Source organism: Oryctolagus cuniculus, chromosome 11 (genome assembly GCF_964237555.1).
Source record: "Oryctolagus cuniculus chromosome 11, mOryCun1.1, whole genome shotgun sequence".
Classification (NCBI taxonomy): domain Eukaryota; kingdom Metazoa; phylum Chordata; class Mammalia; order Lagomorpha; family Leporidae; genus Oryctolagus; species Oryctolagus cuniculus.
This window is the reverse complement of record NC_091442.1, coordinates 4,580,881-4,599,078: the sequence shown is the minus strand read 5'-3', so window position 1 is coordinate 4,599,078 and position 18,198 is coordinate 4,580,881. Positions and strand designations below refer to the sequence as shown.

Genomic DNA, 18,198 nt, shown 5'->3' with positions numbered 1-18,198 from the left:
CAGCTATGGCGTCCATGTCTCCAGGGCTGGCCTCTCCTGCCCCAGTACCACACCTCACTTCCTGCTGCGCGGCCATCATGGAAAGAAAGGAACACGGAGAATTCCTTTAGCGTCCCTCCCCAGTGTGGGCATTTGGCCGAGCGCTTGGGATGCCAGGGTTCGAGTCCCGGCTCCCCTCCCGCCGCGTTTCCTGATGAAGTCCCCAGGAAACAGCAGGGATGGCTCAGGCAGTCCCGCTCCCACCACTCACAGGAGACGCACACTGGGTTCCCACCTCTGGGCAGCTTGGGCCTGGCCCAGCTCCCAGGAGTGGGCGCTCCCAGCAAATGGGAGTGCTCTCTCTCTTTCACCCTCTCTAATAAATAAAAGTAATTTTAAAATGTTTTCATGGGGCCAGCGCTGTGGCACAGTGGGTTAACGCCCTGGCCTGAAGCGCCAGCATCCCACATAGGTGCTGGTTCTTGTCCCGGCTGCTCCACTTCCGATCCAGCTCTCTGCTGTGGCCTGGGAAAGCAGTGGAAGATGGCCCAAGTGCTTGGGCCCCTGCACCCGTGTGGGAGACCCTGAAGAAGCTCCTGGCTCCTGGCTTCAGATTGGCCCAGCTCCAGGAGGGAACCAACGGATGGAAGACCTCTCTCTCTCTCTCTCTCTCTCTCTCTCTGCCTCACTCTGACTTTCAAATAAATAAATCTTAAAAAAAAAAAAAAGTTTTCAAACTTCTCCCCAACCCCCTCCCTCTCTGCCTCTCCAGAGATGCTGTCACCCAAAGGCGCCGAGTGCCTTCTGCCAGGCTGTCCTGCTGTTGCTAGGATACAGAGGAGCCGGCGCCCGTGACAGTGTTACTGTGTGTACCTCACACACTCAGCCGGGGGTCGGGGGTCAGCACAGCATACAGAATTCTGTGCATGAAACAAAGTTTCATTGCGTGACATTTCCAGAGCATTGATCTCAGACCTCAGATCTCAGACCTCAGATCTCAGAGCAGGGGCGCCCAAGCCCTAGTCTAGTGCATCCCGGGATTTCCCCAGTCCCCAGCTCACGCACAGCTGGGCTGCTGGTGACCGCCACGTTACAAACCACGTGGCTGCGTGGCGAAGACTCTGCACATTCATACACAGCATCTCAAGACACTGCTGCTAAAACACTCCCATCCGGGGCCGGCGCTGTGGCATAGCAGGTTAAAGCCCCAGTCTGCAGTGCCAGCATCCCGTATGGGCGCTGGCTCAAGTCCCAGCTGCTCCACTTCTGATCCAGCTCTCTGCTCTGGCCTGGGAAAGCAGAGGAAGACGGCCCAGGTCCTTGGGCCCCTGCATCCGCGTGGGAGATCTGGAAGAAGCTCCTGGCTTCGGATCAGCTCGGTTCTGGCCATTGTAGCCATCTGAGGAGTGAACCAGCAGATGGAAGACCTCTCTCTCTCTCCCCCATTGCGTCTCTGTAACTCTGCCTTTCAAATAGATAAATAAATACTAAAACAAACAAACACCAAGTTCCAGCTGCTGCTGGCATCTCCCTTGGAGCAGGTGTCAGTACACATCGCATTGCATCAGGGACCCTGCACGTGGTCACTCGGGCCAGGGCGGGGGGGGGGGGGAGGCTTTACCCTGAAAATGTTTTTTAAGCCACAAGGCAGAGGAGAGGGGATGAGCAGCCGAAGGGCAAGGTGTGTGCCTGCTTCTCTTCATCTCATCTTCAGGTCAGGGTCACGGCCTTGGTTTCTGTCCCCGTGCCCTCCGCGGCCCCCCTGCTGGTGCACCCTGGCAGGACGGCACTGCAACGGGCAAGGGTGGGATTCCCTGCCAAGCCAGCAGTCCCAGCCACGCGAGCTGACGCGGGCACGACTCTACCCACCTGGCAGCGGCCGGGAGGGGAAAGGAGGCATCTGGCGACAATGGTGGTGACAAAGGTGCCACCGCCGCTGAGATCCACACCCTGCGCCCCACCACGAGCGACCTCGGGGACGCCCGGAGATGACCAGGGCATCTCTGAAGTCAGGTTCTTGACTCAGCTCCGCAAGCTCCCGCAGGGACAGGCAGTGCGGAGAAGGCCCCTCTCTGCTCAGCGCCAGACCTCAGAGTGGGGCGGTCCCACCCCTCCCGCCTCCTCGGTGGGGACAGCCGCTGGAGCTTGGCCCTCTGGAAGCCAAGCCCTGAAGACGCCGGGGGCCACCTCACACGTGGGGACGTGCTCACTGACCACGGGACTGCCTCATCTGACAGAAGCTTCCAGAAACACTGGTCTTCAAAATGGGATGCAGGCACATGGGCGGAGGCAAGAGGGATTCACTGGGGTGCAGGAAAGATGTTAGGATGACAACTGTTCAGCAAACTTCAAGAACGAGGGGTGATGTAGCAGGTAAAACCGCCGCCTGCAGTGACCGCATCCTACATGGGCACCGGTTCTAGTCCCGGCTGCTCCTCTTCCAATCCAGCTCTCTGCTCTGGCCTGGGAAAGCAGCTGAGGATGGCCCAAGTGCTTGAGCCCCTGCACCCGCGTGGGAGACCAAGAGGAAGCTCCTGGCTCCTGGCTTCAGATCGGCACAGTTCCGGTCATTGCGGCCATCTGGGGGAGTGAACCAGTGGATGGAAGACCTCTCTCTCTCTCTGCCTCTCCTTCTCTCTCTGTGTAACTTTGACTTTCAAATAAATAAATAAATCTTTAAAAAAAAAAAAAAACAGGTACCCAGGTATGGAATGTGGGCATCCAAAGCGACATCTGACCCTCTACGCCAAACACACACCCCAGGTGGAAATTTTAAAAGCCACTGCATAGGGGCCGGCACTGTGGTGTAGTGGGTAAAGCCGCTGCCTGCAGCCCGGCATCCCACATGGGCACCAGTTCGAGTCCCAGGGTCCCAGGTGCTCCACTTCCAATCCAGCTCCCTGCTAATGTGCTCCAGAAAGCAGAAGATGGCCCAAGTCCTTGGGCCCCTGCACCCACGTGGGAGACCCAGAGGGAGCTCCTGGCTCTTGGCTTCACCCTGGCCCAACCCTGGCTATTGCAGCCATTTGGGGAGTGAACCAATGCATGGAAGACCTCTCTCTCTCTCTCTCTCTCTCTCTTTCTCTCTCTCTCTCTATCTGTCTCTGCCTCTGCCTCTGCCTTTCCCTCTCTGTAACTGCCTTTCAAATAACTAAATAAATCTTAAAAAAAAAGCCAGAGCACAATTCACATCTGTCCCCACCTCGCACCGTAGCGGTGACGTTGTGGGGGCGTGAGCCTCCCTCCAAACCTCACTGCCGCCAAGACGCGGCCCCCCCAGCCCACAGCAGAGCCAGAAACTCCCTGCAAGCGAAAGTCAGCCCTCGGATTCCGCGCTCCCGAGGTCACGGGTTGTGTGTGACTGCGGGGAACGTCATCCGTAGACTGGGCTGGGGGTCAAACCAGCCCGACCAGGGGCCAGATCATTAGCTCAGTGATCCCAAACGGCTAACCCGTGGCTTAGAAAAACATCAAAGAACATTCCATCCCCTGGCTGATTCCAGTGACAGCAAAGCTAATTGGATGTATATTGTCTATTAATTAAAGTGCATTAACTAAAACTGCATTGATGAAGCGGCTGAAATGTATCTTAATTAGTGACATGGACATTTCATGTTTTCGTCTTTCCTGCCCCACTTAGGCACCTGCGCTCCCCCTCTGCTGTATAAATATGAACGACCCTAACAGCGCAGTCGTCGGGGAACACTTCCCGCCAGGCTGTGCGCTCAGACTTCACTGCTGGGAATCTGAAAACAAATACTTCAGAGGATGCTGCCCAGAATTCTCTGTCCATCCAGGCACACGGTGGCCAGTACCCGAGCTCCTTCCCCGCGGCGAGAGCCCTGCCAGGCAGACGGGGCAGCCAGAGCTCCTGTAGCAAAGCACAGGCAGTGGGGACCACCAGAACACTCGTCCGCCTCTGTGTGCGCGCTCAGCGGCCGGGCGGGTGGGCGCGGGGACGTTCCGGGCCCCCGGCGGGCGGGATGCTTACATCGCTCTGTTTTTCTTTTCCCAGACTACTTGAAAGCAACGGAGAGGCTGAAATTACAAGACGGCGCAGGCCTAAACCCAACGCGTAAAACCAGGCAAGTCCTCAGTTTTGGAAACAGTGCAAGTTTCTATTCACAGCCAAATTTCATTAAAGCCAGACAACAAAAGATGGAAACTTGAAAGCCACTCGGGAGATAAAGATGTGATAGGACACGTGACCTCAGAGATGCCGGGAAACTTAATACTCGCTGCGGCGGATCCTAACCGTTGGGAGGGAGCCCGGGGGAGTCTATGGGAAGCTTTGAGAAGGCCCAGCGCGCGTCCCCCGGGCTGCAGCCTCCAGGGCCTTGTTCGGAGAGCCCAGGCCCAGCCTTGCACCTGCTCCGCTACAGAGCGGGGAAGCCGTGCCACTCTGTTAATGAGTGCTCTGGGCCGTCACTCCCTTGGAGAGAAGACAATTTGTACTTTGACCGTCTTCCAGAAAGGGGCGGGAAGAATGCTGCAGTGATGCGATTTTTTTTTTTTAAACTAGCCTTTCTTTATTCGGGAGCGACTTTTGACTTCCAGTTGCAAAGATAGTACCGATACTTCTCGCTTACTCCTCAACTCAGTTCCAGGCTTGCAAGTAGTAAAACTTTCAATAACCTTAGATGCTAAAAATCAACAGCAGTTCTACTGTTGTCTTCAAGGGACCTTGGCACGTCCGTTCCAATTTTGTCCCATGACGCACCTCCGTCATCTTTGAAATCACATGGGTGCCTTACCAGCAGTATTTTAAGATGAGATACTTAAACACTGAAATTTAGACTGACATCCCAAAACGACTAGCGATCTGGCCACCTTAAAAAAAAAAAAAAAAAAAAAAAAAAAAAAAAAAAAACAAGAGCTACCATGTGCAGGGGGCACCCACCTACTGCGTGCCGGGCTCTGTGGGAGAATCTGCTGAGGGGGGATTATCACCCAGCCTTTACACAAGGAGACAAATTAGAGACCTTCAGAAACTCGCCCAAGGTCACACAGCCGACGCGCAACCATAGTGGAAACAGACACCCGTGTTCAGGCTGTGTGGAAAGAGAATCGTGTCCATGTGCCCCGTCTCCCCTGCCAGGCCACGCCCACCGCCGTCACCGAGAATGGCCGTCACCGGCAGCGAGGCCCCCCAGCCCCCGGCCCCATAGATCACCCGGAATTAGCTGCGAAGTGTTAGGACACTCGGCTGGGCAGCCCCGGCTTGGGCGAGGGCTGGAAGGCTTCACCGAGAAGCCCTTCAGAGAAAGCCGCGGTTGGCAGCCCCGCTCCTGCATGGGAACAAATTAACATTGGCATTCCAAACACAGGAAAGGGAGGAAATTGGAAACACAGTTCAGACTTGGCCAGCCCTTTGAAATACTGTACCATGCTACCGACATCAATTAATGAGAAGCAGGGCTGTGCCGAGAGGCCCTGGTTTGGAAATGCATTAACACACGTTAAACATGTTTGTACAGGAACCGGATTATAAGCACCCCAGCTCCCAAACAATAAAGCAATTACCCTAAAACCGGTGCTCTCGGAGCTGTCATTAATTCAATCCACTCCACGGGGATCAGAGCGGGCTTTGCGCGCCTCCCCGCAATGCCTGCCGACACGAGTGCCGAGGGGACCGTGTGCACGTGCTCTTCCAAGGCCCCCACCAGGAAGTGTCAAACTCCAGGCACTCCTAGGACCCCCTCCCCACCATAAACACTCTACCCAGAGAGCGGGAGACGCACGCAGCCCCGGTGCTCACGGGCACGGCCACTTCGCTGGGGAAGGTTCCCAACGAAATATCTGTTCCATATTAAGAAAAACCAAGGCACGTCGTTGTCAGGTATTATTTGTCAAATGCCATTGGCTGCGAAACCCGGGATTCGCTCCCAGCTGAACACGAAGCTGGCTCACACTGAGCGGCTCAACCTGGGATGGGAGGCACTGAACAAACCCCACCGCCTCTCTCAACCGTTTCGGGAATGGAAGGAAAACTGGGGAAGAAAGAAGGCGCTGGGCCCTGAGCTGCCCAGGACGGAGGGCCTGCAGCCCCAGAGCACTCTGACAACCCCAGCGCACTAGCCAGCCTCGCGATCTCTCAAGAACGCTAGAGAGAAGAGGGCCCACGCTGTGCCGGCATCCCATACGGCTGCTGGTTCAAGTCCCAGCTGCTCCACTTCCAATCCAGCTCCCTACTAATGGCCTGGGAAAGCAGCAGAAGACGGCCTGAGAGCTTGGGCCCCTGCACCCACAAGGGAGACCCGGAGGAAGCTCCTGGCTCCTGGCTTCAGTGTGGACGAGCCCTCCTGTTGTGGCCATCTGGAGAGTGAACTGGCGGATGGAAGATCAGTCTCTCTCTCTCTCTCTCTCTCTCTCTCTCTCTCTTTCTCTCTGTAACTGTGCCTTTCAAATAAATAAAAATAAATCTTTTTAAACAAAAACAAGAGAAGGGGTTTTAGGTGACGTGGGGGAGCTCAGTGCTTCGACCTGCAGTAGGAACCCCCCCAGGCCCCGCGTTCACAGCTGCGCCCACTGTGCTCCACCTCACAGGGGTCTCCCCTGGCTCCCTCCCCCCTGGAGACGTCACCCCCTCCCCACCCCGTGTCCCAGTCGATCTGGGATCCATCAACTTGGAGCAGTTTAAGTGTGTGAAGCTAACTGTGTTATCATTTTCTCCACAAATTAACAGTTTCTATGTAAATATTGGTAATTCCTCGCCCCATGGAGACACCGGCACGTTTGATTTAAACTAATTAAAAGCAGAGGGTTGTGCGATTCGATCTATTGATTTTACCAGTGGGACTTGACGCTTGGAGAACAAGTGCACACAGCTGAAGAGCTCACCCAGCACCACGCGGCCAAGGCTGACCCTCACGACAAGGCTGACCCATGCGGCCAAGGCTGACCTTCACACTCCTTCCGACAACAGCGCGACAGGTTCCGCGCACCCCCGCCCGCGCCCTCACGCCCGTGACTGCCAGGGAGCCTCTAGGGGCCGTGTCTTGGCCAAGCGCCCCCAGCCAAGTCTGCAGAGGGAGCCCGCAGGAGTCAGCGTGGCCGGCCGCCTGGCCAAGGGGCTCTCCATTCAACACTGCTCGGCTGGTTACACCGAGGGGCAGGCTGGGGAAGGGTGGAGACGGGGCAGAGCCGGGACACTGTGATTCTCGCAGTGGGCCAAATATGACCTTACCAAGTGGGGGTGGGGCGATATTAAAGCGATAGCGGTGATCAATCAGCTTGGCCGGGACTCTCCCTGGAATGAAGTCATCGCTTGTCTCTGAGCTCAGTGGACACGTGAGATTCGCTCACGGCACAGGCACGCCGGTGGCCGGGGGACGGACCGCCAGCTGTGTTTATCTGGGCAGAGGCTCCGCAGCCTACCACGCCGAGGGCCGCAGCTCTCCGGGGCTGTGTCTCCTCCCTCCACGCATTCAAAGAGCCACGCCGCCCCTTTGAAGGCCTGGGTTTCATCCAGGCCACCTCCTTCCCCGTCCGTGGATGCCACACTTTGCCACCGAACGCCAGACTGGGATCAAAACCCAACAGGGCCACCCAAGCCGGCAGCCGGGGCTCAGCCCTCACCTGCCTTGAGAGCAGAAGAGAAAGGCACACAGGACCCAAACAGTTCAAATCTGGGTCACGTACGTCCTTCGGGGGGGGAGGGGGGGGACGCAAATCTTTGATTTATGGAAGCAGGAAAACCAGGTTTCAAAGAAGTGATTTGGAAAGGGTCCCTAAAAACACAGCTGCCGGTGTGTTCCCACAGCAAAGGCGCCGTGCAGAGAGGGAGAAAGGAGGGGAGCCTGTGTGACATCTGCATTAACCTCTGGCTGCTCACCAGTGAGGGCCGCGCTGGAATGCGGAGCAGCCCCTTCCAAATTTTAACACAAGCCAGGTTACAGCTGCGAATGCCTGCAGCGCGCGCGCTCCCGCGAAGCACTCCCTGAAGGACATTTTTAAACTGTAACAGAATCTTTCTCTAATACTCTACAGTGGTAGGGCCTGTTCATAAGGGGCAAGAGGAACCATCTTAATGCCAAACGCTTGTCAACAAAACGGACGGCCAGATGTTACAAAGCAAAAACCCAACTGCCCGGCCCGAGCCCGCTCCGGCCGTCTCCACAAAGCCACTTTTCTACGCTCACTCCAATCGTGACGGCTTTCCAACTTTCCCCTTTTATTTATTTATTTTTTTTTTTTCATTTCATCTCGAAGATGAAACAAACGGCACTCCTCCGGAGCCCGGCCGCCCGGCCCGTGCCGGCTCCTGCAGAAGATAGCAAGCAAACAGCCCGACGGCTTCTTCCCCAGGAGGCGCGGCCAGCAGCGGGCGGCGCGGGGCCGGGCCAGGTCCAGTCTGCAGAATCGCACCGGCCCAGGGACTGTTGGAGACAGGGCAGCCTGTTTTGCATTCCAAAATTCGGTCTGCACGGAGAAGTCGGGGGCTTGTTAATCCAAACCAGTTCACAGAGCCCGCTGTCGAGCCTAAGGGGCTGAGGCTGGGCTGGGCGTGTGTTGCAAAGGGGTCCCTGCACAGAGGGGCAGCCGAGTCCTCATTCCCAGCACCTGGTTTTGTCGTAAATCCCCCCCCCTCCAAGTTCCCCTCCAGTCCGGATCCCACTCGGCCTGGCAAACCGCTTGAATTCCAAGAGGAACGAAAACCAGTTTGGCTGCAGACAGAAGGAAGAATTAACGCACCAGGCCTGCAAAAGGCTTCAGAACTCGGGCAGGGGTCCCCCACGCACTCACGTGGCCTGCAGGGCAGCGGAGGTATGCGCTGGGGGAGGGGCCCTGGGGGAAGGCCGCCTGCCCCCTCATCCCCCCAGATCCTAGCTGAGGGCCCCCAGAGCCCCCCTGTGATGAGAACGAGCGGTGATTTCAGATGAACGAGTGATTCCTCTCCCCTAGGTGAAGTGTCAGGATCAACCATCCTGGAGAAAACTGTGTCTCACACACCACGGTGATCCGCAACCCCGGGGAAAAACAGAGTGTCCTTCGCAGCCATCCAAGTGCCTGAACAAGTCTCCTACACACCCCCAGCCCTCCCCAGTCCCCCGGGAAGTCCCTCCTATGGAGAAATTCCGAGCGAGCGAGCAGTAGATCAGAAGAGACAGCGAGTTTACCCCCGTGCCGTCACTGCACAGAAATTAAAGGCCGACCTTGGAGGCGTCCACAGGCTGCAGCCCAGGTCTTCAGCCACCTCGTCACCTCGAGTTTAGGGACAGAGAGAGAAAGAAAACAACTCCATGCACTCTGCCCTCTGATGTGGAGTGATGTTGCGGGGGCGTCCACAAAGCCCAGAGCCAGCCCCGCTGATTAAGAGGCTCAGACAAGCAGGTCTTTGTCCCTTCGAGATGAAAGCCGCGGATTGAAAGGTGTGTGTGCAGCCAGAGGAAAGCCACCCAGCTGCGGCCTTCCCAAACAGGTCTCGGCTTGCTCCCGCTGCCAGGAGGGGGGCGGTGCAGCCAAGTGTCCAGGGGCCCCCACATAGCAACCCAGCTCTTCTCCCGGGCCGGCCATGCTGCCTGTGCCTGAGCAACTGGGTACTTTCTGCTGGGTTTTCCAGAGCCTGGACAGGAGCTGGGGATTACGGATACTTCTGTAATGACCCTGGCCAAGCTCCGGAGGCAGCTGCCGGGACCTGAGATGCCGCACTCGGTGGGAGCCACCGGCACACAACAGAACCCAGGATCCCACAAACCCCACCCGAGACACGGCCCTGGAGGACCACAGAGCCCCAAGTGCCCTCATCGACTTGTATGTACACATTCGGAATGTTGCTTTCAATAAAGACAAACATAAAAAGGGAATCGCAGGAGGAAAACAGCCCCGGCTCCCTCCCCCAGCCCCACCGCGCTGCCAGATCTTGTCCCAGTGGGACAAGCACCCATGTGACCCTCGAGGCCTGCACCTTGCTCCCTGCCACCCCAGGCTCCCCGGGAATTGCTCTCGATCAAAACCCAGGACGCCGCCTCCCCCTTGAACAGGCGGCAGAGCCTCATTTAAACTTTCCCGAAGTTATTTTGCCATCTGACCCTTCCACCCCTTCTCCGCGGAAGCTCCGGTTCCCAACTTGATCTTGGCCATTATTAAGGGCAGACAATGGCCTCCCGGGAACCTCAGGGACCTTATCTGGAGCGGGAAGCCCGGGAGGCGGATCCGCGCTTCCCGGGGCGCCCCCAGCCGCCGCCATGCGCGCCCCTGTGCCCAGCGCCGGGCTTCGGTGTCCCTCGCTTCCTGGTTGACGGCGCCCGCGGTCGTGGGTCTCTTGCCCCGACTTGGTTTGGGTTTCCGCGGCGCGGCGCACACGTAGAATAAAAGCGGCTAACCCGGGCGTGTTATCTCGGAAACCAAATATTTGATCCTCAGCGCTCAGAGCGCGCTGCCGGGGGTGAGTTTGTGCGAGTCTGGTGCGTGCCTCGCGCGCCCCCACCCCGCCTCCCGGCAGCTGGGGCCGGGAACCGGGGGCCCCGGGCGCCCCCGGCGGTGTCTGCACCGAGACGCCCGCCACCCAATCGCCAGAACCGGTGGTTTGCGCGCCACACGTGATAAACGCTGAAAATGGATTCTGCCCGCCCGGGACCTATCATTACATATTTAAAATAGAAAGCTCGCAATGGCAACGGCTCTTCCCCAGCTGCGGCCGTGGGAGCCCGGGCCGAGGGGGGCGCCCGGCGGCCGGGAGAGGGGCCCAGAGGCGCTTGGAGCGCGCGGCTCGCCCAGGCTGGCGCGCCGCGAGGGGACAGGTAGGGCTCGCCGGGGAGACGAAGGGAAGGCGACGTCCGCGGTGCCGGGGCCCAGCTGCGGGGAGAGGAGCCGAGGGAGGGCGGGAAGGCGGCTTCCCCGAGCGCGGCCCTTTAAATCCAGGTAGCGCGGGGCCGCGCCGGCCCGGGACGGCTCACATGACCCAGCCCCGGCGCTTTGAACTGAGCCGCGGCCCGGCGGGTGACCTAACTCCGAGGGGGCTCCGGTCCGGTCGGCCCCTCCCTCCCTCCCAGCAACTTGCACAGGCCAGCTGAGGCCGGTCCGCCCTACCTGAGGGTGCACACGGCTTGGGTCCACTAGGGCCGAGGGCTCGGACACCCGGAGACAGCAGCTGCCGCGTTGCAACCGGCCACGAGCGGAAAGATGGGCGCGCTGGACGGGCGGAGTGGCCCCCTCCCCGGGCCGAGACGCCCCCACCGGAGACGCTCACGGCCGCCCTGCCCTCACTCACCGAGGTTCACGAAGCTCATGACCATGTCCGCGTCGGTGAGGAAGCGGCTATCTTGCAGGCTGGCCAGAGGGGGGCCCTGGGTGCTGAAGACGGCCTTGTAGGGGTAGGAGAAGCCCTGGCCGTCGGGCCCGCCGCCCTCCTCCACCGCCATGGCATTGTACAAGTCCAGCATGAACATGGGCGCCGAGTTGTGCTTGCCCTGGAGGTGGGGGCGCGGGCGGTGCGGCAAGCCCAAGATGGAGAGGATCTCCCGCTGCATCTCGCGCCGCTCCTGGCTGCGGAGGCGCCGGTGGATGAAGCTGGAGTGCACCTCGTTGTCCAGGCTGAAGTCGGCCAGGGCGGAGCGCAGCAGGAACAGGGGCGCCCAGAGCGCCACGAAGCTGTGCGGCGCCGCGGCTCGCAGCGAGCGCACGTGCATCGCGCCGGCTCGCGGGCTCCGGGCACCAGGCTCCGCGCCTCCCCAGGTGGCAGAGGGGGCAGGCGGCCGTCCACGCCGCTCGGTCACTTGCTGTAGACGGGCCCCGCTGCGCCCGCGCCAGACATGGCCCCTCCCCGGCCGGCTGCGCTCTGCCCCGACCCCCGCCCCCCACCCTGCTCCGCGCTGGCCCCGGGCCCCTTGCCCCGCGCTCGTCCGGGCGCACCGCACGGCTAGGAAACCAGCTCCGGCGAGCGAGCAAGCAGGCGAGCGAGGAGGCGGGCGCGGGTGGGAGGAGCAGCCAGCAAACCTAGGCGTCCCGAGAGCGAGCGCCGGGGAGGAGGCGAGGCGGCGGGCGGGCGAGCGCTCCTTCCTCCGGCTGCTTTCGCCTCGCGCGGCCGCGACCCACCCTCTGCCGACCCCCGGCGGGGAGAGCGAGGCCCCGGCTCGCGCTCACAGCCCCGCGCGCCCCTGATCGCCCCAGAGGCCGCCTCCGGAGCCCCGGAGCGGTGCGCGCTGGGGCCTGCGAGCCGGGAGGCGGAGGACGGGCTTGCCCGGCCCCTCCCGGGCCGGCCTCCCACCTGCCCTCGGCCCCGCCCTCCCCCCAGCTGTGCCCAATGGGTTCATTCATTCTTCCAGCGCGCTCGGCAAATATTGACCGAGTGGCCACGGGGCGCCCGCCGCGGGACCCGACCGCGCGGGATGCGGAGGGAGGACCCCAGGCCGGCCCTGCCCCCTCGGGGGCAAGAAAGGAGGCCCCGGGCCGGAGCGATGGAGATCGGGCTGCGCTGGGAAAAGCCGGGAACGGCGCGGAGGGGGCAGGCTTTCCGGGAGGCGGCGGCCCCGGCTCCGCCTGGTCCCTCAGCCCCCTCCGCCTGGCACTGCAGCCCCGCTGGCCTGCGCGCCTCCAGGGGCCTGCCTCTCCCTCTGCCCGGAGCTCCCGCTCCCAACGCCCTGGCGAGCAGCGTCCTCTCCTGGGCTCCACCCACTTTGTTCTCTTTTCCTTAATTTCTTTCACTGTGCGGAACTGCACTCTCTACTGTGCCGTCTGCCCCGCTTAGAGCCGCGACGCCCTGGGAGCCCAGCGCCCGCCCCCCCCCCCCCACCCCGTGCCTGTGGCCAGCCTTCACGGAATGAACAAGACCTCCCTCGGTCTGGGGTCTGAAAGCCCCAGCCCAGCCACTGTCCACCTCGCCATCGGCCCGGGGAGGAGCAGACAGCAGCAGGTGGTGACCTGGGGCCCCACCCCAACCTTTCTCCTCCCCCACCATCAGTAAAGGACCCTGTGTCCCACAGGACCCAGCCGCCTGGGAACCCGCCAGCGTCCCTCCCCCACCCCGGGCTCAGGCTCCTCCCCTGTTACCCAGCAGAGCAGAGCCTCACCCTGATGGCAGTGGGGGGGGGGGGGTTCCAACCTCGGCTCTGCCCCCTCCCCAGGGGGAGTGTGGGGTGCTCAGGGGGGATTGAGCTTGGAGACAGGGTTTGTTTCCTGGGGGGGGGGGGCTCTGACAGCCTCACTTGGGGGCTCAGAGTCCGTGGAGTTCCTGGCAGCTGAGGGACTCCTGCCTCTGTTCCCCCAGGACCCCACGGTGGACAGAGAGGCCAGAGGCCAGGCAGGTGAGAGGACGCGGGTCTGCAGCCCTGGCTGTTTGCTCCCTGCCGCAGTCTGCAGGACGGGCTTGGTCCCCAGCCCCCGCCCGCAGCTGGGCCTGCACCCCCCCAGAGCCCCCGCCCGCAGCTGGGCCTGCACCCCCCCCCAGAGCCCCCGCCCGCAGCTGGGCCTGCACCCCCCCAGAGCCCCCGCCCGCAGCTGGGCCTGCACCCCCCCAGAGCCCCCGCCCGCAGCTGGGCCTGCACCCCCCCAGAGCCCCCACCCGCAGCTGGGCCTGCACCCCCCCCAGAGCCCCCGCCCGCAGCTGGGCCTGCACCCCCACCAGAGCCCCCGCCCGCAGCTGGGCCTGCACCTCCCCCCAGAGCCCCCGCCCGCAGCTGGGCCTGTACCCCCCCACACACACCTGCTCTGCGTCCACACAGGTCTGTGGAGCGCTGGGTGTCAGTGGGCTGCATGGACTGCAGCTGGACAGCCACACGGGGTTTCCCGCCCTGCTGTCACCACAGTGTAGTTCTTGATAACCTAGGAGCCAGGCAAGGTCCCCCGCCCCCGTTCCCACTTGCACCAGATCTTGAAAATGGTGGGGCCAGGCACGGTGTTGGGCAGAAGGTCCGGCGCGGGCCAGCCCTCGTGGCAGCCTCTGGGGGAGATAACCGGGAAGCTCTCGGCAAGGTCCGGGGACAGAAGGGCAGCAGCCCCTGCCCGTGGCTCCGCTCTGGCCGAGGAGGGCCTGCAGGAGGGTGAGAAGGGAAGATGGTGGAGTGGGTGGGTCTACCCCAGGGGCCGTGGGGGCCAGGGTGCGGGAATGCCACGGGGGGCAGATGGGGGGCCAGGGTGCGGGAATGCCATGGGCGGCAGATGGGGGGAGGGTATGGGAATGCCACGGGGGGCAGATGGGGGGCCAGGGTGCGGGAATGCCACGGGCGCCCCGTCCACGGGCGGCGGATGGGAGTGGGGAAGGGGGTTTCTGGGGAGACTGACCTGAGTCCTCGAAGAATGTGACACAGGGCCAGCTTCCCAGGAAGAGCAGCACGGGGCCTGGGCCGTGCAGAGCAGGGAACGGGATCTGTCTCCGTGGGCAGAGCCACCGCAGCCACTGTGACCCCTGCAAGCTGAGATGAAAATGAGAGGCAAGATGCCACTGCTGGGCTGAGGGAGGGGGCGCCGGGGCGGAGCGGGGGGGAAGGAGGCCTCCTCTGGGCTGGGCTGGGGGAGGGGGCTGGGGGGGTCCACTGCTGGGCTTTGTAATCCACTCTCCCTGAGCAGCCAGAGAGGCGGCAGGCAGGAGGCAGGAGCCACAGGTATCCCTGCCACCAATTTGCATATGAAGACAACCGATCCCTGGGGGTCACTCCTGTCCCCACTCAGCCTCAGAAATCCCTTGAAGTCAGGATCCCTCTTTGTGCTGCTCACCTGAGCCTGGCACCCAGCAGGTGCTCCATGCTTACCTGTTGAGTGGAGAGGAACAAGCAGACAGTCCCCAGGGTCCTGCCCCCATCCAGGGCTGCCCATGCAGGCGCCCGGCCGCCCACCCCAGCGCCCATTCCATTAAGACGCCTCTTTTCTCACGCAAGGCCAAGAGGCAACTTGCTCTTCCTCTCCAAGGCCTGGGAAGAGAGAAGATTCCCTCTCAAGTCCCACAGCCCCCAGTTCACCTTCTCTCTCTGCGATCCCTGCAGGGGGAGGGGATGGCCTCCTGCTTTCTCCCCAGAGACTGTCTCAGAGCCTCCAGGGAGGGGCGGGTAAATGGATGGGTGAGTGGGGGGTGAGTGAGTGGGTGGGTGGGTGGGTGGATGGATGAGCAGGTGGTGTGTGGATGGGTGAGTGGGTGGGTGGGTGGATGGATGAATGGATGGATGCGCAGGTGGTGAGTGGGTGGGTGGGTGGGTGGATGAGTGGGTTGGTGAGAGGATGGGTGGCTGGGTGGGAGAGTAGGTGGATGAGTAGTTGGATGGATGGATGCAAACATGCAGACAGGGGCTTTCCAGAGGGGAGGACATGGGACGCAGCCCCGGGAGCCGAGCCCACCAGCAGGAGAGGCCATGAGTTCTGGGCGGAAGGAAGGTGGCAGCCTAGGCTCTGGGAGCCTTCCCACCTGGATTCACACCAGCTCTGCCGTGTCCGCCATGGACGGGCCTTTGCCTTCTGCATCTTGGGGGGACTGACAGAGCCCGCCGCCTGGGGCACACGCGTGAATCGCCCACATCGGGGGCTTCACACCGTGCCAGCGCCTGGAGCGCGCCCTGGAAAAACCGGAGCTTCCAGCTAGATTTGGAAAGAAAGTGCATTCACCGGCGAGCCTGCTGCCTGCAGAGACAATGACAAAACTCGCTGTCTGCATGTGGACCAAGCAGAAAAAAGCACAGGTATCTGGACTCAGGGTACCTGCACTGGGGGCCCACGAGCTGTACCCCAAAGGGTAGCCCCTGCATGCCCCAGCGGGGCCAGTCAGGGCCCTGCTGTTCCCCCCAACACATCCCAGGCTCCTCAGGCCAGGGCACCCAGCCCCAGGCTCCAGGGCCGTAATCCGATCTGCCGCAGTCTGCGCCACACCTGGGGCCCCGTGACTGGCTGAGAGGTGGCCTGGAATTGGCTGGGTGGCCCGGCCTGGGCCTGCGCCCCTCGCCCCACCGCCTCGGAGCGCTGGGTGAGCAGTTGCATTTCATACATCATCAGTCACGTCTTGCAGAAGCGATTCTGACTAAGTCAGCCTGTGTCTCCACGGCAATGAGATGCTGACGCGCACTGCTGGCGAGGTGGGAACCGCCCGCTGCTCAGCGCTTCGGCAGCCGCCCCGGGACGCTCGGCCCCCGGGGAGCCCTGCACAGCCAAGCGCCCGGGCTGTCCCTCGGTCCAACTTGGCCAAGACCCGACGACCTGGCGCCCGACCCCGTGCCTCGTGCAGCCTGGAGCGGCCGAGTGCGTGAGACAGGCACACCTGTGCCCCCCCCCCGCCTCCCCCCCCCGCACAGGAGGCAACAGATGCTCACGCTGCCCGCCCTGCAAATGTCTGCATCGTTTTGTAAACAGCAGAGTAAGGGATGAAACATGTTCCACCAGCCAGAGGCCACAGCCCCCAACAGAAAACACGCACACACACACGCCTCCCAGAGCGATGCACACACACACACACACACACACGTGTCTCCCAGAGCAGTACACACACATGTCTCCCAGAGCAATGCACGCACACACACGCACACACACGTGCCTCCCAGAGCAACACACACACACACGTACACACACATCTCCTGGAGCAGTACACACACATGCACACACACGTGTCTCCCATACAATGCACGCACACACACGCACACACACGTGTCTCCCAGAGCAGTACACGCACACGTACACACACACGTCTCCCAGAGCAATGCACGCACACACACGCACACACACGTGTCTCCCAGAGCAACACACACACACGTACACACACATCTCCTGGAGCAGTACACACACACACACATGCACACACGTGTCTCCCAGAGCAACACACACACGTGTCCCCCGGAGCAATACACACACACGTACACACACACACGCGCGCGCGTGCACACACATCTCCCAGAGCAGGCTGACGCCACAGCCGAGTTCCAGGATCGCACCAGCAGTTCTGGGGCCGTGGCTCGGGTCGCCGCGGTGGCTGACTTCTCCCTCGGGACGGGCGTCTGGCTGGGGTCTGAGCGCTCGCTCTCCCGCTCAGCTTCCCGGAGGAGCCTCCCCCCTCTTCCGGGCTGACAGGGGCAACCCAGCTGCTGCCGAACCTGCTCCTGGGGCACCCGCGCCCCTCAGCCCCCGGCACCTGCGCCCCGGGGCCTGTCCTGCCCCTCACATCGCAGAGAAGGAGCCCAGGATTCTGGGAGCAACTGTCACACAGCGAATCCCTGACAGGGCCAGGATCTAAAGCCACATCCGTCTACACAGCAGGTGCTCGGCCATCAGTGCACGTGTGGTGACTTGGGAGCAGCCCTCCCTCCCATGCTCCATCCCGAGGTGACGCTTGGCCAAGCTGTGCGAAGAGCCCTGGGCCCTGTTCGGACGCTGATTCCATCCAGGCCCCAGGCCGAGTGTGCACTATGCGCTGAGCCGAGCTAGAACGTTCTGGAATGAAGACACACAAATCAGTTGAGGCTTCAAGCGAAACCTTAAATAGGTGCCAGCTATGAGCCCCAGACTTTCTTCTATTATTCTTAACCGGTGGCTCCTCCCAGCTACCCTGGCGCGTATCCAACATTATCCCCACTTCACAGATGAGAAAGTTGAGGCTCTGAGACTCGAGGGAAGCTTCGCAAAGCCACACCATCGGTGAGTGGATGACTGTATCATTCCGGACAGCGGGCTGGGCCCTCGGACAGGCGGGAACACTCCACAGCAGAGGGTGCGTCTGGTCCTGGGTGCCCCTCCCCACGCCAGTGGAGGCCCCGCCCACAGCGGCTGCCCCGCGGAGTGTGCAGCGAACGCCCCAGCGCCCGTGGGCCCCTTGGCAGCTGTTTTACTGCAGCTGTGATTGGCTCTGGGAAGGTCATGTGACCCGGCACTGGCCAATGAGACTCAAGGTAGAACTTTAGCCTCACCTTGCCGTGCGGGGGCGACGCCAGGGGCTGCTGGCAGGGCCCCTCCCTCCCGCAGGGCAGAGCTGGGGGGGCAAAGCGAGAGCCGGCGGGGAGCCCACGCGCACTCGGGGCTTGCAGGGGGAGTCGTGCCCTGCGCCTGCACGGTGTGCCGCGGTGCTTCATGCCCACGACGGGGACACGGAGAACAGAGACAAACTCCCGGCCCGCAGTGCCCAGGGGTCAGGGCGCAGCGGGGTCGGGACACGGCCTCAGCCCCAGAGCGCTGTCTCCACCTCGCCCCCCGCCCCGTTTCTGCTCATTTCTCTCTCTCTCTCAGATTTTATTTATTTGTTGAGAGGTAGAGTTACAGAGAGAGGTCTTCCATCCACTGGTTCACCCCCCAAATGGCCACAACGGCCGGAGCTGT

At 61.8% G+C, this 18,198-nt stretch overlaps 1 protein-coding gene across 2 annotated transcripts in view; it reads right to left on the bottom strand.

The window, feature by feature from the left end:
- BMP7 (bone morphogenetic protein 7) overlaps positions 1–11,748 on the bottom strand; it is an 80,162-nt gene extending 68,414 nt beyond the window's left edge. For both annotated transcript variants that reach the window (XM_070051399.1, XM_070051400.1), the window contains exon 1: positions 11,192–11,748. In XM_070051399.1, the coding sequence (XP_069907500.1) occupies positions 11,192–11,609 (418 nt within the window). In that variant the 5' untranslated portion in view covers positions 11,610–11,748. The remainder of the gene's footprint in view (positions 1–11,191) is intronic.
- Between the last annotated feature and the right edge of the window lie 6,450 nt (positions 11,749–18,198).